Below are 23,105 nucleotides of genomic sequence, written 5' to 3' on the forward strand. Positions count from 1 at the left end.
TGATTCAAGGGTCATTTAAAAATAAACTGCAATATTGAACACATTAATATGCCTCTCATAAAAAAAAAAAGTTGGGTAATACTTTAGAATAAGGTTCCATTACAGTAGTTAATGTTAGTTAATGTATTAATTAACATGAACAATACATTACTGTATTATTTATAATACTTGTTAATGTTAATGAAAATAGTTATTCATTTTTTAGTTAAATGCTAATTCACAGTGCATTAACTAATGTTAACAAACACAACTTTTGATTTGAATAATGCATTAGTAAATGTTGAAATTAACATCAACTAAGATTAATAAATGCAGTAGAAGCATTGTTCTTGCTTAATTCATGTTAACTAAAGTAGTTAACTAACATTAACTAATGAAACCTTATTCCAAAGTGTTACCAAAAGTTATTCTATTCATTCAACAAGACTGTATTCATAATGTGAACTTATAGATAATACATTTAATTACTTTGCCTAATTCATTGTTGGCATACATAGACTCATGGAGGACAACAAAAATGCATCACAAGCAATATTCAACATTAAAAGGAGGTTCCTGTTTTTAAGTATAGGGGCATTTAATGAAGTCTCTCCCACCACATACGGGAACTCACAAAATACACATAAAACGATGAAAGGTTAAAAGGTTGCTGAAGCAGCACATACTTCTCATGTGTGCATGCCCATTTTGCAGAAACTATAGAGTAGATATTTTAGCAACCTCATGAGCTTTTAAATTACATCAATAAAAAGTAAGAAATACAGTCTTTTTTTTTTCTTCTTGCGGCAGAATTTATTTTTTGAAGTTTTATTTATGATATGTTAATAGCATTCAAATGCGACCAGGGTTACAATTAATCTCAGCAAATGGCACTTTAAGACAAATGGCTTCCTAACCACAAAATGTACTTGAACAGCACATAAATCATGAGATTTTTAAGAAATTTGCAACCCTTTCCACTTAATGCAGTAGCTAGACAGTTCACACTTAATTCTGTATTATTAATATGGCATGAGAAAGATGCAGCAAGCGCATAAGTAGGGAGGAAAAGTGATTTGTGTATAGGGCTGGGCGATATATCTAGCAATATGATCATGCGCATCGAGTCAGTAAATCTGATTCCCTGATTAGCGGTAAATCGCCATCACCCGCTTTCAAATGGAGCAGCATTTAATAGACAGAGCTGTAGATCACTGACAAACTACACAAAATCGTGTTCATTATTGAAGGCGATTCATCTGGGATAATGAACGTGATATTGCGTAGCTTGTCAGGGAACCAGATTTACTGACTAGATGCGCATGATCATATCACTAGATATATCGCCCAGCCCTATTTGGGTATTTGGTTAAGAACACAATTTCTCTTCTGAAATAAATGGGATTTTTAATGTTTTGATGACCTGTTTCCAGCACTAAATTTCTGTTTGACCCATAAATCAGGTGAAGAAATGGACTGGCTTCTTGAGCTATTAATAGCTAGAAAAATAAGAGGCATTTTCAGCAATTCAAATCACTTGCTAAGGTAAAGGTTACTCTGAGTAAAACAACATTCCCAAATCCTGAATAGGAGTTAAGTAGTTCAGTGCAGTTCATAAAGCTTCTATCTTAAAGGAATAGTTCGCAAAAAAAATTAGAACCTCACCTTCAGTTCTTACACAAAGTGAGAAAAGAACAATTTAAAAAATTTAAACAAAAAGCCTAAAGCATCATAAAAATCCTAAAAACAATCCATAGGACTTGTGCACTATATTTCAGGTCTCCTGAAGTCATATGATGGCTTTGTCTGAGAAACAGACTGATTAATATAGGGCATGGATTGTATGGACCACTTACATTTAGAACACACGGAAAATAGCTGTCAGAACATTCTTTATCATTTCTCTATCAAGAAAGAAACTGCTCCAACTCATACTGCTCAAGAACAATTTGATGCGGAGGACACAGTGACTTTTTATTTTTGTGGGAATTATTCCTTGAAACCCCACAATGAACCACTAAAAGGAAAGATGAACGGAATTTTCCAAAATGTAGCCGAGCATAACATTCTTGTAATGACAAGAACAGGAGCATCTCTCCTGAGATGTTATTCTCTTTAAAGCATGCTGTGCTGATCTGTGAGCCACTCGAACCTCCCGTGTTCTGTGTCATGGGTCATCAAAGCACTGCAGTGAAACCAGAGCCCTCTCTGCAGGAGAGGCCAACAAGGCAAAGCAGACAGCCTCCTGGTTAAACCCACTGCCTTTCTGACACTGACTCCATTCTAGAAGACCTCGTGTCCAACAGCACCATTTATCTGTGACAATATTCACTATCAAATTACAGCATCACATACCTTACTGCAGATACAGTTAAAAGGTAAAATGAAGGCCCAATTAATTAGCTTTATTTTCAAAGCCATCCTAAATTAAAAATGTGAAAATCCACATTAAAAGCAGTAAATATGCCACACTGACAGACTTCAAAAAGCCTAAAAGTGATTTAAAACATTGAAATAAATGAATTGGTTAACAAAATTTAGTATAAAGTTAATATTTATAGTAATACACTCTAAAAACAAATGTTTTGGTTTAAAACTGCAAGTTTGTATCAAACTTTTAGTAACAAAGTTAAACAATTTTTGATTGCTCAATTACTCAATTAAATAAAGTTGTTCCAACGTATGAACACAGTTGTTTGGTGGCTCTGGAAATAAAAAAGATTATTATCTAAATTTTAAATAATTAGCTAGCACAGCTAATGCTAAAATATAAACTATTAAGCATGTGAATTTAATGAAGATATTACTTGTCAAGAGCATTGGCACAGTCATTACTCATAACATCATTTACTACAGTTACTACAATTTCTTTTTCTTTTAAATCAATTAATCCAGAAATTTGTTTAAATTACACATTATGTTAATGTAGTTTGCAATTTATGCTACTTTCTAAAGCAAATATTTAATTTGGAACCACGCATATAAGTTGTGGTAACAGGTAACCTGAATTTTTTTGGAGAGTAAAGCTGAGGGTAAATATTAACCTCTATTCCTGTAACAAGTATAGAAACTTTTCTTTGTCAATTCATCATGCTAATTAATAGTTTCCAACTCCATGACACCAGAGCTCCCCTTTCTCTTACCTGGTGGTCCTGAATTTTTCGGCCCACTACTCTGAAGGCGTTGTTGCCAGTGTGGTGGTAGATGTGGACTCGACTAAAGCCTGTGGATCCACCAGCCGGAACCCACTTCTTATTGGCGTCATCATATACCATGACAGCAGCCCGCGCCTGACAGATACTCTGCTCACTGAAAAGAAAGACAGACAGATATATGCATTAATGGATAAAAGAAAACTAATTTCACTCGATTCAATAAAAAAATCATTCATTAAAACTGAGAAAATTCAATAATGTCATTAAAAAAGTTTTATTTCCTCCTCCAGTCTCTGGTCTAAAATGGCAATAAATATGGGAATCAGTGCATTACATTCAATGAGAAGACATTTTATGTTAATAATTGCAGTAGTTAACTGTTCTTCCAATTACAGAAATAGAAGTAACCATTCGTCATATGATCCTGCATCGGCACTAAAGTACAGAATACCTTTATAGGTCACGCTTTCATTAAGAAGTCAGCCATTAAATGTAAACACTAGAAATCATTTTCCCTGTGTCTCTGCTCACTTTGCGCTATAGAGCAACTATAACACTAAATTATTTACAATGACTTCCAACCTCCCACTGCGTTAATAAAATAGGAAGAGAGCCACTGAAAGGCACTAACATACACTTCCCTTATCATCACATGGAAGCAACACTTAACGCAGGTGGAAAAAGGAAAGAGCGAGGAAATGAGAAAGAGTGGAAAAAGTGCTCTGACCTAGTGAAAACCCATTTCTGGTTGTGCCCTTTTGGAAATCTCCCTCCTTTAGAAACCTTGACAATGTTTTAGCCATATTTTGTTCAATAAATCGGTTGAAGTTGTAATGAATCGGTGCCACTTTATTTCGATAAAAAGAAAACAAGAAAGCTAGAATTTATGTCATAGTTCATGATTAGCTACGTTTCGTTGGTTGCTTGGCTTCATGGCACCAAGTAGTTTCTGGTCTTCATGTTCGAAACACTGTATAACTAGCGCCAATTACATGATGTCCCTACTACTTGTTGATTTACACCAACACAAAACATTTCAAATTCTCACAGAAAATTATGTCACAAAATATTCACATACAGAAGACCACTGGAGAGATGGAAAGACTTTAGGATCAGATGCCACATGGCTAACAGCATCGAGTTAATATGGTGAAATAAATAATCATGACCAAGCACTCGAGAATATACATTGACAGACTGTTCAGAATTTTGTTTTGCTTTTCCCTGAAATCAATCTGAGGAGTCAGATGAGATCCTGGGATCATCCACCCAGCAGTTAAGGGCTAATCTAACAGGATTGTCCACCGAGACCAATCCCTGCACTTTAATTAAGGAACAAGCATGCAGAAGAGGGCTCTCCGGTGCTCTATGTCATATTAGATTGAAATTGATGGCAGACAGTCAGAGAGCTAAAGGCTTACACAGGACAATTGGCCAAGGCGAGAGAGCCATGACACATCCCCCAAAAAAACCCAACTCTTTCAACAAATCTATGACTCAAACAGAAAACTTTTGCATCCCCAAACGGTTCCTGCATAGAAACAAAAGGACTCACCAACCCCATTACCACTGAATTTTTTTTTTTTTTTAACCATTTTATATTTTCATTTTAAACAATTAATGAGCCAATCAAAACCAAATACACTCAAATAATTCACTCTCTCGGACTAAAGGCATTCTCTGATCAGATCATGATTTCACCCATAACTTGCTGCTTGTAAACTCAAACTGACACTTTAGCAGGCCTGGAGAACTGAAGATTTCAGTCTCACAATCGGACTACTGACAGTCCACCATTCATGTTTATATTGTTGTTCTGATTTGGAAATCTTAGTAACCTTCAAAAAACTATTTATCCCCCAAAATTCAAAGGACAGAGGGAGACCAGCACAAGGAGTTATGTGATCAAAGGAAAACTTCACTTGATGGAATAATGCACATGCCCACATTATGACAGCTATGCAGTTGCATTTTCTTATACATTTTAGGATTAATAACCCATTTAGGGAATAAAAAAAGCTCAGCAGGGCTGGAACTGGATGCTAATAAAAAAAGCAGCTTAACAAGCTAAACTACTGGTGCGTGTGTAATTATCTTTTTCAAACCTTACATTTGTCGACAAAGCTGACATGAACAATGGTAATAATTATATTAATATTAATTGGCAAACAATTGTCTGAACCTCTGTTGAACATCAAATGTTTGACATTTGGATCAAAGATGAACCGCAAAACTGTTTGGTTAATGCTTAAAGGAATTAATTTGACTGTAAACAAGCATTATGACAAAGTGAGATCAAAAACCCTCTGATGTAAAAAAAAAAAAAAAAAAAAAAGCACAGCAGCAATGCAATCAGGAAACATTTTCATTCCCTCATCACTTTAACATCTCAATAGCTAAAAAATACGACATCAGAGAGCTTCGTGCCGAGGCTGCAGTGACGCGAGAGCAAGCGCTGTCTGCAAAATGCTCTGGGGAAGAGCATGGTTTACCAAGATCTGATTACGCAACACAGCACCCACAACATCAGGAGGAATCATCATCAACCTTCTACACAGCTCAAAGTAACGTCCTCGATGACAGCTCCATTGTCTCTGGCCATGTAATGCACTCATTCACAAATAAACTACACAAGTTAAGATGAAGGGATGCTTATTGCAGCGTGTGGGATAATGGCTTTGCAGCTAAAAAAACAAGGACGCAGATTCTGCATACTGACAGTGATGCTGCCAAAATAAATTATGCAACATTGTGAATATCATCATTTTAATGCGCCTTTTATTCAGCCGTTACGTCACCAGACTAGTTTTACAAACCTACATTGTCTCAATTCAAACCATCTAATTAAACCAACTGTGACTCAAAAAATGCTTGCATTATATTATATGACTTATATTGTAAGTCACTTTAGATAAAAGCATCTGCTAAATGAATAAATGTATACCCTTAATTTAACAAATTGTGGAAAACGTGACTATGTGGTAATAATCGGCATTTGGTTCAAATTTTGTAAAAACTGGTTTTAAAATAAATTCATCCATTTAGGCAAATTCAAATAATGCAATAACATTCTATATAAATTCACAAGCAGCAGCAGGCCGTGTGTGAATTATACATGGATATTGATATTTGTGATGATGCATGATGAATAGCCCTGAAGGTTTGATATGAATAAAGCACGTCACGAAGGCTAACTCTGACATGCTCACACTTTAACACTTAGTTTGTTTACACAGCTCAAATTGTCTAACACTATAACTCAACAAGCTGCCATCTCTAAGCCACATCACAAATCCACTGACACTAAGAAAAGGAATCAAACCTCCTTACAAGTCAAGTGGACTCATTGGCCTCAGGTCCAGAGATCTACAGCAATCCTGCTCAGAGAGCAGGGGATTTGAGGTGTTGTTGAGATCATGTATAAAGAATGTATAAAAAAAGAATGAAATACAGACAAACAGTGAGACAAAGTTACCACTTTAATATCACAATATAACCAACAGAGAAAACCACAATGTGTTTCACATAATGAAGGAAAACTGATACAGATCTTGAAGGACAAAGCTTCATAGGACATGCTGTAAATCGTCAAGGTTGAATTGCTGGGAAATGTGCCCTTTAAACTTACATAGACAATGCTGCAAAAGAAACAGAAGCCCACAAACAAGCGATACAATTTAGTCTACTCTGAAACCATGTTTGCCAAGGTAGTGAAGAGCACAGTCATTTGGGTCAGCGAGTCAATTCAGTGAGAAACAAAGGTATTTTCATGGAGAAAATGTGGTGTTTCTAAGTGAGCCTATAGAAATTCAATGTCCCAGGCCCTGTGACAAAAGAATCCCATTAAATACCCTCTATGGTATAAACTACTCACTGGACCTGGGCAAGCAGTCAGATTCACAAACAAGGGACTCCTATGAAATGATTCCTTTTGGTGAATTAAAAAGGAGCACAAAATTTCTATAAATTCTCCAAAAAAAGTAATCCAAAAGTTCCTGGATGATCTATTACTCCTGCTGAGATTCTGGAGTGACCATTCAATTGACACTGGCCCATGAAGTTACAGGAGAGAAGCTGAGAATGACATTTACAGAAATAATGATGCTGGTAGTAGTGTTGGGCGATATGGTCATTTTTCAAATCGTCATATCGTCAGCCTGTAGGATCGAACGATACACGATATTATCGTGCACGGGTGGAGCAAGAGAGAGACTCTTTGTCCTTTTCATATCATAACTATTTGGTGTTTTAAACCACGCAGGTGCGCGAGAGAGAGCCTATGGAATCTCCAATAATCAAAAAAATGTACTTTAAAAAATAATGATAAACTAACGTTAAATTTAAAAATACTGTAATTAAAACGGCTAGTATAGTCGGACACAACTATAATATAGTTCATATATTATGAGTAAAGTTGAATTTACTCCGGACCACACGCCACATGACGAGACCGACGCACCGCCACAGAAACAAGAATGAGATGCATTCTTACATAACTGTGACATTAAACTCCGTTAGTAAGGGCTCGTTTAAAATATTGCACATATATAATATAGGCCGTTCAGATTACTTGTTAAAGTGCAATGAAATGCCTTATATCTGCAGAGGATGTACGTCTGTTTGTGGATGGAGACTTTGTAATGGCCAAAACTATGTATTTTGCATGCATCACAGTGCGGTGTGCATGAACATAATAACGGCAAGGCGGCAGAGTGAACTTATCCGCAGTGGTTCTCACGTTGTCCTTCTACATCATCACCACATAGTGTGCGTTATAAGTTAAGTGATCAGTCTTTAAGAGAAAGACTACTTGAGAACCACAATGGAAGATAAGTTCGCCCTGCCGCCTTGTTATTATTTTGTTTTTACTTTATTTGTAATGCCAAAAAAAGAGTTCATCTCATGTATGAGAAGAGAGCATTGCTGTGTACCAGCCATTAAATGTGTGGGACACAAACTCATTTTCTATCGCTTTCATTTCATGGATTTAATGAGTTATCCGAATCAAAGCTGACACCTTCAGTGGGCTCTAATCCTCCAGCGAGCGGTGTGTGTGTGTGTGAAATGCGGTGCTAAAGTGAAATAGCTGAGCAGTTTGAGAGACGAATTATAATAAGCCGCCTAATAAATATAAAATTAGTAGTTATTATTATTATAAATCTAATATATTAATAGTAAAAAACTAGCCTAATATAGTCTTGATTATCGACAGAAAAATCAGCTTAAGTCGATATCGCTGACTATCATCAATACACGATACTATCGTCTATCGGCACAACCCTAGCTGGTAATTCACATGTCAATGTCAACGTGGCAGATATAGTACATCCAAAAAGACAATATTTGATTTCGAATCCGACTGAAATAAACCACAATCAAATCCGATGTAAACTGGAATGGAACCAAATCCAAAAAGAGTTTGGAAGTCAGAATTTTAATAAAACTGGGAAATCTGTATACAGTTGATACGGATCCAACTTTAAACTCTTGCCTTTGTTTGGGCCAATATAATTTCAAGGATACTATTAGTACAAGGCTTCCTTGTTTTTACCTGTACTTATTAAAGCTGAGATACGAGAAAGCACTACAAAAATGAAATAGAATAGCAAAATTAACCAAATAATCAATGTCATAAAAACCCAATGTCTCCATTTGAGTGATTCTACGAATCCCAAAGAGGGAACAGACTCCTAAAATAACACTTCTTCCATGCTTTACCTACTCAACTAGCCACAGGTGCGTGAGAAAGAGCAGACAGGAGCTATTTTAAACCATACTCCTGTAACAGAGATGGCTCAGGCTGAGAGCTGACTGCTCACAGGGAGCTCGAGGGTCCACAGCATGGTGTAGGCGTTGCAGGGAGCTGGAAATAGGCTCTGACACCCACTGTGAGAAGCATACCGTCTCACAGCCACAAGGTGAAATCAGCGTACAGTGACAAATAACTCAAACCCTGATTACCGTCCACAAACTGAGATCATGATGAACCTGGCTAGACGTGACCAAAATACATACATAAGGAATATGTATGGATGTGTAACAGTAACGTTATATTGACAGCAGTTTGTTCCTGAGGCTTTGTGTGTCATTAAATGTTAATCAAACAACAGAGTACAATCACTTTTGTAGCTTTAACACCGATTTATTAGATTTAAACAGTGAAGACTATGCAATGTTATTTCACATTCTGTACCTGAATAGGGTTACACTTACCTGAAAAATATAAAGCACTGCTGATTTCATTTGTATCTTTGGTCTGTATTATATTTTTCTATTTTTGTAATTTGGTTATTTTTTATACCGATTTACTCGCCTATAAAATCACCCCGATCACTGATTTTTTTATTAAATTTTTTTTTTCAAATAGAGCTGTTCAAGACATCTGGTGATTTTTTTTCTTTTATAAATCGAAATATATAAAATCGCAGAAAAAAAAGAAAAAAAAAATTCGCAATGTGAGATTTTTTCCAATATCGCGCAGTTCTAGACTAAACTGTCATTGTGTTCCATGGCGGAAAAAACATTCATGTGTAAAACAATTTAGTAAATTTTTAGTTTACAGCTGAACCAGATTCCTGTTATTAGAAGAATGAACAAACACTTTTGAATAGTAGTCAGGCAAACCGAAGAATTCGGAACATTACTCTTCCTGTATGACTATATAGGAGGCGTTTGGAAGGGGAGGATGTCGAAATCGCTGTATGAAGCAGCATATCAACTGATTCAGCACTTGTATCTGTTTCCTGTGCATTTCATTTCCTCCATTTTGAGGAGGATATTTCATTATGTATTCCACAGAACTGTCCGTGATACAATCTTCATGCCAATTCAAACGATTTCAGACTCCATAGTGATCTCACACTAGTGTCGAGAGAAACATTCTAATAAGTCACACATTTTTTTCGCTCTCTTTTGGTCTTTTTTTAGACTGAGGAATTAAAGCCATCACCTTAGCAACACTGTGTACGTGGGTGGGTCTTATGTGTAGCTCCTACATAATTCTAGGAAAAAAGATTCTGTATGAGAGCCATTCAGGCTCGTCTTTTGCTTTTTTGTTTTGCTGTATAACACGAGCTCTGAGCTCATGATCAGGCGCTAAATAGACAGTAAACTGGTCCATCACGAGACTATCCCAAAAATACTAAATGGATGTTAATACTCTGGACCCGGCGTTCACTGTTCACCTTGGCATCTTTACTATGATCTTTTCCAGCTAATGACAGCAACTGCTTCCTTCCACAGTCGAGATGGAGAGTCCCTGAGCTGCCAACACCTCACCTCCTCCACAGAAACTGCAAAAACTGGCTTAAAAATACACTCCACTCACAAACCATGAGTCACGCAGAACACCCGTTTCGGTGGATGCCAGTGCAGATTCATTCATGCCATGCTTTGCAGGACAATGGGAGACATCAGGACTGTATAAACATCTCTGGTGACATCCTCTGCATGGGCAGCTATTTGGGAGAAGAGTCTGCTTTTAAGCCACTGGTAAGGGGACAAGAACACACTTAACCGGAAACCAATATGAGCAGAGTACTAATACCGTTTAAATTCACAGATTTGATAGACAAAATGAGCAATACGAAAGCTGAGAAATAAAAGTCAGCATAGAATGTGCCAAACATTTATTAAATATAGAAAAAAAGTATCAAGTAAACCAACTAAGACTCCATATTTTTTTCTAGACCAAGTATTTTTCATTTCTATTAAATTTTTACTCTCATCACATAATTTACAGTATTTTCTCTCGCGGCTGTAGATGGTAATGTTTTCTCTTGGTTCATTTCAAATTAATTTTGATAAATAAGTCGCACCTGAACAAACAAAACAATCTTAGCAAAATGGCAGCAGCTGCGTTTGTATGGAACAAGTCTGCGTTACCAGAATGACATAATTAAATAACTGTACACCATTTTGAATCGAGTTCTAATATTTTATTAGCTAAACAAATGCAAAGCTTCTACCAAGAAAAAAAAAAAAAGTTCACGCAAGAGTACAGCTCCGACTGCTGTTACCCGGATGAGCCCGAGTTATTAGATTTTACCCGTGTTATTTTCTTCCCCTCTAAGACACACTGAAAAAACCCACAACGCACTTTTTCTACAAATAAAAAAGGTAGACACAGACCTTGTCATTGTAGGAAATTAGTGTTTTGAATGTTTAAGTATAAATGTTTAAATATACCAATATCCACTGTAGCACAAATTTATGCCATTTTCCTTCAGGCGTCCTTGTCTGACTGGCCACTAAAAAACATCAGCAAAACAATGCTATCCTAAATACATTTTCACTTTGACAGCTGCCATCTGTCATCTTTATCGAAGCAGAGTGTCGGGTGTAATCCACACAGTTTGACATGTAGGACACTCAAGATGTTCATGGTTGTATTGTCAGACGGATGGCTTTTACAAGTCTAAGAAATATTAGTTTCCTCTTTTTAATCATAAGGAACTTTTACTCTAACTAGGTTTTCCATCTACTATTTGAACTTTATTTACAATAAATACAGTGACCTTTAAGAGCATCATGGAAAGCACAAGTTCAACCACACAAAACCCCTATTTCATCAAATTACTCAATAGTTCAAGTTAAACCAAGCTAAAATTGCCCTCTGAAACCATATGTGACCCTGGACCACAAGTCACAAGTTGCACAAGTATATTTTGTAGAAATAACCAACAACACATCTTATAGGTCAAAATTATAGATTTTTCTTATGCTAAAAATTGGGATATTAAGTAAAGATCATGTTCCATTCATATTTCCTACCATAAATATCAAAACAATTTTTGATTAGTAATACGCATTGCTAAGAACCTTATTTAAACAACTTTAAAATACTTTTTCTTCAATATTTCGATTTTTTGCACCCTCAGATTCAATATTTTCAAATAGATGCATCTCGGCCTAACAAACCATACATCAATGTATAAATCACAATAAAAATCTAAATAACTGACCCTCATGACTGGTTCTGTGGTCCAGGGTCACATGTTCCATATTTTCTAGATATGAATTTTTATGTAAAAATGCATTGTTACCCTATATAATAATAGTAATATATATTATTTAAATTAAAACATATACATGTAACATTTTTGTTTGCATTTACAGTATGCTGCCAATGCAAAAATTCACAATCAAGTTATTTAATATTTACATACTAATCTTTTTATGAGTTGGGAATGCTAGTTAATGTGTGTATATAAAGTTTACACATTCAAGAAATGTATTTAAATTCAAATGTTATGATAATAGTTATTATTATTATTAACTACTACAACTATATTTTTACACATATACATATATATATACACACATACATACATACATACATACGTATACACACACACACACACACACATATATACATACATACACACGTATATGTATACACACACACACACACACACACACACACACATATACATATATACATATATACATATATATACACACATACATATATATATACATACACATATATAAATATATATATATATATATATATTATTACTACTACTACATAAATATCTAAAAATACACTGTATACTATATATATGCACATACACGTTTTTATTTGCATTTAATTTGGAGTGAATGTTTCCATAGCATTAAACAAAAATAAAAATCTTAATGAGCAGTCCTAACTCACAAAACAGGTTAAGCATGACAGGTTTTACTCAGCACAGTACTGCAAAACATCAACATCAGCTAAACAAAGAATTTCAAAGAATCTTCTTGTTCCTGTGAAAACGGTCACCAACACCACACAACCAGAATGACCCAAGGCTCTCTGAAAACCAGGTTTGTACTGTGTTTATATACACAAGGCAATTCACTTTTAACAAAGTAGCAGGTGAGTGTTGACGGTGACCTGTTTTGCCTCCACTGAGCTGCTATTCACACCCAAGGAACACAGTGACTTCTCACACTTTTGCATGCATGGAGGTCCCCCTGAAGAACTTCACAAGTGAAACTTGTGACAGCGAGTGGAAGCATGGTTTCTAAAAACACCCCATTCATCGCAGCTAAATGGGGAAACACCCTCCCTCCAAAGACTTTTAAGCACTTATTGGAAGTGAGAAACCCAATTTACATGGGTTGAGAACACTTATCAGTAAAACAAGGACAAAAATAAACTTTGCAATGGTCTGTAGGGCAATATTTGTGCATTCAGATAAACTAGTCATCAACGTTTGATGAGTGAATTTGCAGTGCACAAATGTTGGTAGCCTGCCACCCGTTTTATAGACCAATTTGTGCATCTCCCATCCATTCCACAGGGAGCTATTAGAGCAAATGAAACTAATCTTACTGAAAACATTTTCCAGCACACTTCCTAAAGCAGCTCACATCTGCCATAATTACAATAGAGCACTGCTTTATTAAACCCACAATCCCAGACAGCAAACGAAACCGACGTGAACATAAAGATGTCTTTGAGCTACATCAAGGATGCAACAGTTGCTCGTATCAGGAAAACAAACCCACGAAGCCTGCGGTGTACGTACCGGTGGACTTCCATTTTTGAAGACATGCTGCATCTTTCATTCAGTATGAAGCCGGACACCTTGCATTGTGCTGCAGAGTGGAGCTGCATGGCTTCCCCCAGCTCCAACACTGCAGATTCGATCCCGATCACACTCACCTATTCATTGCGTTCCCCCTATTCTTAATGCATCGGTGATTCATTATTTAGAGACGGGCTCAAGTCAGCGGTGCTTCTCCATGCTGCTCGCGTACACAATCCCGCTTTTCACAGTGCTGGACGGTAACCTGGCAACAGGCATTTGAGCGCTCACAGTTGTTAAAGGAGATCACGTCTGAGAAGATGAAATTGCTACGCTGTGTTAATACTGCTCAACTGAGCAGGCTTTTCCCGCCCTGCCTCTCCCTCTTCCTCTCTCTCTCTCTTTCTCTCTGGTCTTTCCTACCCCCACCCCTCCTCTCTTTATTCTGTGCTGCTCCATTTCAATAGTGATTTATCTTTGCTGGCTAAGCTTTGTTGTCGAAGCAGCCTGTGCATGCAGGCATCTGTGCAGAATGAGGTAAACATGTTTTAAATGCATGATATACAGAATGCAAAATGTAATGATTAAGAAGTAGTATTGAGGTAATCGAAAAGGAGAAAACTCTTATTTTTGGCCTTGTGTGACCTCTCAGGTCACAAACGTACTTTAAGTACTTACATAAAATGTGAGTGCTTAGACGGCAATAAACCGCAGTACTAAAGGGGGCGCTAGAGTTACAGTGTCGTTAAACCAGATGTGTTCAAATTAGTTATAATATTGACTTCTATTTGATCAGCTAATTACCTAGGGCTGGATAATATGACTGAGAAAAAAAAAAGAAAAAAAAAAGGGATAACTTGCCCAAAAACGAAAATTCTGTAATTACTTCCACATAGCATTCCAAACCGATAAGACCTTTGCTCAGTTTCGGAACACAAATTAAGATATGTTTGATGAAGTCCGTTATCTGACCCTCCATTGACTGCAAGGGTACTACCACAGTCAAGGCACTTAAAATTATGTTTATAAACCATATATAATCAATAAAGTTGCTTAAACAATTAGAAGAAGAAAAAAAAGAAACAGCACCATGCATGCATGTATAGTTTAATACAAAGGACCGAAAATTAAATCACAAAAGTAGGCTACTTCATTTAAAAACATGAGATACAGTGGGATGGGGAAAAACCACCATAAAGTATTGAGACATGTTTTTTTTTTTTTTTTTTTAAGTTGAACTTACATAAATTTTACGTGGCTTTCTAAACATGCCGCTCTTGAGCGAGACGCGAGTGCAACGCTGATAGATGTCCCTGTAAAAAATGTGATAAATATGCATTCTGTGTGAATGGCTTGGTTGTAGTTTGATGTAAACAACATCTCCACGCTGATGCTCTCATTTTCCGCAATATATGGAATGAACAACGTAGCAGTGCCACATCTATTGGGTTCAACAGGATAGGCTGACACAAGCATTAAAATGCAATGCCACTTACATTGTAATCGCATTTCGTGCGCCACTGAAAAGGCTGCCTGATGTCTGACACAGACCTAAAATTTGAATGCAATGTTTTTGCATTCAAATGTGGATTTTTTTATTTATTTTTTTAATTCAACAAATATTCACATTTTTACAGCCCTAGTGTGCAGCGCATTAAGGAGGACAAAAAAGACAAGGGGAGTAGCCTATTATGCCAGTGTTCAGACAAATAATGCTGACTCACAAGCCTGTAAGTATGTTTTCATATTTAAGGTATTCACCACTAACTATTCAAACGTGAGTTTTAAGCATTTTAACGCATGGTCCCTGAACAGTAAAATAAACCTGGGGGAACGTGTGACAGATGCACTCTAGGATCATGTGGTTCAGTGCATGACACAGATCCTGTGGTTTGCGATTGTCTGGCCTGTCTCCACAGGAACAGATGGGTGTGAGTGACAGGTCAGGTGTGGAATAAGAGCCTTGTCATTTCTGAGGGTGTTACTGACTGAACAGACGCCTGATCATAATGCACGGGCACACTCCAAGTGTCCAGCCAGTAAACTCTGCAATTAATCACTCAGGAGTTGACGTGGCCTGCACCGGTCAAGGACCCACCCAAATCAACCATCACTGACAGGGACGAGCTGACTGCAAGAGTAATCGATATGGCTTTGGTGTTTCTCAGTAGGGCTGTCAAGATATCACACTTTTAGTAATCTATATTAAATGAAATACCACAGCCATATTACTAATATACAACATTAAAAATAAATCAATTAAAAACTATTGATTTAATCATATTATAAATAAAACATAAATTTCTTTTTTTTTTTTTTTACTACTACTACTACTACTACTACTACTACTAAAGATTACAATTATTTTTAAGCAGTATTTTATTATTATTATTATTATGATTATAAAATGGTACATTATTATATTCTACAATATTTGCAGTGGTGTTGAAAAAATTATATGGTGTTTACCCCGTAAAGACTAAAATGCCTACCGCTCAACACCATTAAACCAATTGCTGAAAGCAGAAAATGTTCGCTCGCATTTTCCATGTCACTGATGGAACCTCACAACTATTTTCAAACCTCTAAATGTTACTGCACTTGAGCAAACGTGCAAATCAAGCACAGTCACAGCAAGCTCTCACGTTTAGAGCTCACCGCAATTACGCAGGAATCAATTAGCTACTACGGCTGAGAGAGCAGTGGGCCAACAAGCTACCGACTTTAACAGCAAAAGTAGGCCTTCGGAGTCTCACGTAGACTGCAGTCGGCAGTCCCAGACTTGTCAGGCACTGAGTGAGCCACCTGGAGGCACCAGGTCCCGTGAGTGGGCAGTGAAGTCGTTCAGGCTGAAAGTGAGAAACCTTGAGCCCGGCATCGGATGAACACATGGTGCATGGGAGGATGCAAGCAACACCTCTGCTTATAAACCACATGTCCACAGGAGGCCTGGCACCACCTTTTCAAGCTTTATGCCTCTGCAGGCGGTGGCAAAACAGCCATAGAACCAGTCAGGGCTTGTCCCTTTCTGAAAAATACTATGACACTATATGAGTGTCCTTCTTTATCCATAGAAAGTCAAAGTGCTTAATCAGATAAGTGTACAGAAGGTTTGCACTTTCTAAAACTTCTTTACTTAGATATGGACACTTAATGTTCAAAATAATGTGTTAGTTGTATCTTTAAGTGATGTTGTATTATTTGGGATGTAAATATATGTAAAGACAAGGACTAGATTTATTGACTCATATGACCATAAGATACTATGATACCATTACTGTGCCAGTAATTTTACTGGATTGAGTAAAATTATATTTTAATGTATGTATGTATGTATGTATGTATATATATATATATATATATATATATATATATATATATATATATATATATATATATATATATATATATATATATATATATTAGTGCTGTCAATCGATTAAAAAAAATTAACTAATTAATCGCACAATTTTTTAAAATTAATCGCGATTAATCGCAATTAATCGCAAATAACAGACTGAAACTTTTTGGATATGTAAATGTAAAATGTAAATAATTAATGTAAACTCAAGACAAATAAACTATTTAAATTCAAAATATGATTGTTTATTGGAATTTTTGTTTAACTTGTAACACAGATTTTCTAATGTAAACAACATACCTGCAAAAAACCATCAATATCCTCCAAATTAACTGTTGGCTTGAAAGCCATATTTATTACAGAAATAAAAACACAGGCATGTAAGTACCATTTGAATTTCAAAACAATCAATGCCAATAAAAAACAAAAATGATTTCCATGTTGAATTCTAAGTGGACTGCAAAAAAATTCCAAAGTATAGTCATTGCCAGTGCTTTAAGTGGGCCGGTACGCAAGGGTACTCAGTACCGCCACTTCCAAATATAGCTCTTGAGCGTACCGCCACCTCTCCGTGCGCCCAGAACGTGCTTGTAGCGTACCGGTACGCTCATTTGGACATCTGTTTTAATAGAGGTTTTAATCTTTTACCTGCACTGCCGATTTTCAGAGCGCCCTTCACAATTCCTAATTCATCCCACCCAGAGCAGAAACTATTACCCATTCACCCTTAAGTTATACAAGTGAATAGCGCATGTGTCGCTTTTCCCACTGTTAAGTGTCAACAACTCAACGTGGCCGGAGAAGGTGTGTGAAACTCGTTGTGAGTTATACTAAAGCAAAATCTTGAGTATTTATTGTCTGATAAACATTAAAAACTGTCTGCGGAGGTTGAGTCGTCCTGCAGCCCCCGCTGGCTGTTCATTGGCTGCAGCATCTTTTTTCTAAGCTCTAAAAAAATACCGTAGACGGCAAGGCACAAATTTAGATATTCATTTATCTAATTAATCTCTTTTTGTCCCCTTTTTGTTTTAAAGCTTGATGAAGAGAGAGAGCGCAAGTTGCTGCAGCTGAGGAGGACAGTGATGCACGCGTACAGGAGTGATTGACAGTTCGCGGCACTGTGTACAAAAAATACTTCGCTACACAATTATTTCGTTATTTTCATTTAAGCTTATTAACGTTAGCGTTACAGAAAGGTCTGATTTACGCACTGTTACAGTCATTGTTTTTTTTTTTTTTTTTTTTTTTAAACAATGACATTTGAGTTCATGATTTTAATGTTGCTGTTTCTTGTGGCAGACTAAATGAAGAGTAATGTTTCTTGTGGCAGACTGAAGAGTAATCCGGCAGAGTTTTATACTGAAACTTTCCGTCTAAATGTCCTTCCTTGGTCTTATCCATATTTCTTTGCACGTTGAACACACATAGGCCACAACTGGAAATAAAAAAACTGCAACCGCGTTAATTGCGTTATTTTTTTTTAACGCGTTAAATATTTCAAATTAATCGAATGCGTTAACGCGCTAATTTTGACAGCACTAATATATATATATATATATATACATATATATATATATATATACATATATATATATATATATATATATATATATATATATATATATATATATATATATATACACACACACACACACACACATACATACATACATACATACATACATACATACATACATATAACATATATACACACACACACACTTTAGGGAGGTTCATTTTGGTTATTTTTTCTAACCAACAACCAACGCTCATTAACCGCTTATTAACCATTAACCGACAAGATTATTTTAATTTAGAATTTAATTAAATTAGAAAGTATCCGTGTCTGTGACCCATTAAAAATACTAACATTTGTTACCTGGGGATCAATTTTACATGCACAAAAACCAGCAATTCGCAGAACATGAGGATTCAAGTTCGTCAAATCACATCACGCACCTGCAGCGATTCTGTGAGTGGAGAAAAACATAATAAAGCTAGGTTGTATATAACAAATAAATAGGCCGATACGAGAAATATATTTTTAATTAATAAATTAAGAAAATGAACGAAAAAACGCAGTATCGGTTCATTTTGGTGCTGCAAGAAAGGAAACAAACAGCAGAAACCGATATCCTACTTTTCTTTAGGCTTTTTACAACTTACGAAAATTTTTACAATTCTGATTATATTTCTGACTAAAAGGAGCAGCTGCTTTCACTGTTAGAAGGAAAAACTCAAGTGATTGAGCTGGCGCTGTATGTGTGGACAAAGTTAAACTTTGCTACCTTGGCCATGTAGCCTGTTCATTACCATCATAAAATTCAGTCAGTTAAAGGCAAGACGAAAATAAAAATGTTTAAGACGAGATTTAAAATAAGCATAGCATATTTTAACCATGCAGCAAACTTTCTATTTTGATAAATAACTGAAAATAAATAAATAAAAGACTTTTTAAACCGTTTAACATTGTAATAATCAGTCAAAGTTGGGTTAACGGTTAAAATGAAAATCCCTCTATATATATATATATATTTATATATATATATATTTTTTTTTTTTTATTTTTTTTTTTTTTTTTTTTGATGCACTATGAATTACAGTTAGAGGTACTTTAACACATCTAACTGTGATCCAAATTTTGAGCTGCTCAAATCTGAATTGAAAAACATGTGAATGCCTTTACATTTACATATGCAAGCACTCTATCCTGCCCCTAGCAACAACCTCCCAGTATGCTGCTATATTCTAATACATGTGACAGCAGACATACAGAGCCAGACCCTAGTCTGTCTGTCTAAGCAGGATATCATGCAACATTCCAACCATCTCAATGTCACATTTTTACGCAATGCTATAATAGACATCGACTTCACGGATTCTTGCAGCATATTTTAAAGGTTTTGATGTCATGATTGCTTCACACAATACTTTTTTTTTTAAAGCCAATACAGCAGTATAACCCTTAGCAGTAGAAAGATCATGAATCATCTCAAGTAGTGAGGATACACTCATCCGCCCTTAGACTAAACAGAGCTCAGAAAAGTGCTGATAGCAGAGTTTCTTCATACCAACACTTACGGGCAAAAGCAAACAAAAGGTTAAGAGTTCACCAACAGATGACCATACATGATCACCACTAAGCCAAGATGTCATACTGATTCATCATTCATCAGTATGCAGAGTTTGTAATTTCACTAAATATGAAAGTCTTACAGTCTTTATAAATCTGGATTCGATTTCAGCTCACATCCATTTTATATATATATATATATATATATATATATATATATATATATATTCATTCATTCATTCATTCTTTTTAGTATAACAGCTCTGAATAATAACCAGTTCTTGTTTCTTAACAATAATTTTAACTTTCACTTCAAAAAGATGAAGGAATGAAGACTGTGCCCTTCAAATGTGGAAAAAGAACAGCAGAAGGCCATGGGGCTCTTGTGTTCTCTGCACTCTCAGAAGCAGACAGACAGAAAAATCCCCAGATCAGTACCACACATCATCCTCAGAATAACAAATGGAGGGAAGTAATGCGGCACTGAACAAATTCACTCGTTCTTCCTCAAACACAAAGGTTTCACCTTATGTACAGAGTCAAGGCATCTCCGAGAGGTCATGAGCTGAGATGTTAACTTAAGTTCCCTTTCAGAGAATTGAACCAGGACGCCTGCAATGCCGAGGGGTAGAACAGACCAAGCAGGACAAGCAAGAAATGCTAATGATTTACTGCAGTACAGACACACATAACATGCAGAGCATCACTATCCCAAACAAACACATATGGCTCCAGGTGACTTATTCGACAATCACTTCAATCAGCTCTGCAAACTATAACGACTGCATATGCCAGATGCCTGCTGTCTCATAACATGCATCTATATTTTCGATAATGGCTTTAAATGTAACTATCGGCATCGGCCCGATATGAAAAATTATGCCGATATATCTTGCCGATAAGAGGAATACATGAACGCACAGGGTGTGTAGCAATCAGATCAATTCATCAGTGTGGCTCATTCTTTAAGCAAAGTTTTGCCTGAATGGTGATTGGATTCACTGTTTTGGATTGCTACATTTAAACTGAGAATGCACATTCGGTGTTATAGAGTTAACGGTAATAGTAGCGCCCAGGTCCTAATGCCCACTCAGTTAGGAATTTTATTTCATTAGCTGATGGCCTACTTCTAATGAAGCAAAATAACCAATCAACATTTAGACGGTTTCTGATTAAATAAATCAGTAATTGATGGCATAAAATTATGAGTAGCCTAGGTTTTAATTTGAAGGTCAGGAGCTTTAGCTTACACGAATAAAAATAAAATAATAATAAAAATATATATATAAAAAAAAAAAAAAAAAAAAAAAAAAACACACAAACATTACACTTGTAAATTAATTCTATATATACGGATTTATTCATTGTGTAATGTTATATATTTTTAATTATGATCTAAAAAAATTACTAAGATTTTTTACAAGATTTTTTTAGACCTTTTACAAATGTTAAATCTTAAAATAAAATGTTAAGGTTAATACTGCATCTTTCAAAAAAAGTGAGTTGAAAAATATCAGCATATCGGATAATCAGCACAATCCAATATGTTCCATCCCTAATATTATATTACTTGTAAGACCTGCTAGTCTTACAGATACCACTTTGACAGGTGATGTCAAATATCTAATTAAAAGAACCAGTTGTATTTGTAAAGTGCTTTTCACAATGCAAACTGCTTTAAAGCAGCTTTACAGAAAATAGTGTCTCAGTACCCAAAGCGACAAAAAGGCAAATGTGCCAGGTAGAAACATATAAAGCACATAATACGGTGATACTGAATAAACAGTTTTAAACTGTATAGACAGAAAAACCTGTCCCCGACTATACTGCTGAGCTAATTTACATAGATGGTGATGAAAAGAAAAAAAAACACATCACTCCCCATCTGTTAAAAATACATGCACATGCTGGAGAGTTGTTAATTTGTGTGTGGAGAAACCACATGATGAAGTGTATTATAATCCATTGATTTATTACATGATCTAACAAACTCATAACTCACAACACATACACACATATACATACATATATATATATGTACACATATACACACACACACACACACACACACACACATATATATATACACACACACATATATATGCACACAGACACACACACTGTATATGTACGGTACTTACTGTATAAGCTACTGTAACTGTTGATTGATAAGCACTCTCTATTTTAGTGCCCTACGCTCATCTCTGGGTTAAAAATAATTAGGTTGGTACCTCTGCCCATCCTAAATTTAACATAAGGTGGTTGAGTTTAATATTCACTTGCTGTAGTGATAACCTCAAGCCACTTTTACCTCAAGTTCTAACCTAAGCAGCAAAAGCCAGAGGGTATGGTTTATAGTCTCTATTTTTACTCAGACTTCAGAGAACACCAAGATTAGTTATCAGGAAAGACATCAAGCATGATTACTTTTCCATATGTTCATGATACAGAAATATCCAGAAATCATATACAATAAATCCTCTACATGTCCACTAGACCTTGAGGGCCTCAACCGAGCACTCTCTTGGAGACTTACACGTCACGTGTCATTGCTGCGTGATCCAAACCTCCACCCGCAGTGAGTCTTCCTACTCCTGTTCTTCTCCAAAGCGTCGTCCAAAGATTCCTCGGAGTCTGAGGTGTCCTCGAAGCTGTCAGACGCCTGACGGGTCTGTGGGACTCAGAGAAGAGGCTGGGACAAGCTTCGCCGTTAGGACCCCTCCCTCAGGGCTAAATCAGGCAGGCTGGGCAGTCCCTTCAAGAATGCCCCCTCTCCCCAAAATAAACCTGCTGACTGAAGGGTGTCATGAGCTCACTGATATTTTCTTTTCTCTTTCACCCCATGTCTCTCATACATTTCCCAACTGGGGCAGTAGAGTAGTGACAGTTCATTTACTGTCCATTAAATCAAACCCAGATGGGATGATATACTAAATCTAACAAGCACGAATGACGACTAGTAGTTAAAAAGTTATGCTTGCATGAAGGGCACAAGTGGGCTGCGAACCACAGGCTTTGAA

The 23,105-nt window shown here is 36.2% G+C and overlaps 1 protein-coding gene across 4 annotated transcripts in view; it reads right to left on the bottom strand.

Moving 5' to 3' along the window:
• The window catches only part of LOC113074108 (protein enabled homolog), a 64,265-nt gene that overhangs the window by 22,963 nt on the left and 18,197 nt on the right, over positions 1-23,105 (bottom strand). The window contains exons 1-2 of one of the 4 annotated variants that reach the window (XM_026246835.1): positions 13,652-13,776; positions 3,123-3,288 (exon numbers count right to left, since the gene is read on the bottom strand). In XM_026246835.1, the coding sequence (XP_026102620.1) occupies positions 3,123-3,288; positions 13,652-13,740 (255 nt within the window). In that variant the 5' untranslated portion in view covers positions 13,741-13,776. The other 3 variants (XM_026246837.1, XM_026246838.1, XM_026246839.1) reach the window with 3 other exon arrangements.

This window comes from Carassius auratus, unplaced genomic scaffold (genome assembly GCF_003368295.1).
Source record: "Carassius auratus strain Wakin unplaced genomic scaffold, ASM336829v1 scaf_tig00013708, whole genome shotgun sequence".
In the NCBI taxonomy this organism is placed as follows: Eukaryota; Metazoa; Chordata; class Actinopteri; order Cypriniformes; family Cyprinidae; genus Carassius; species Carassius auratus.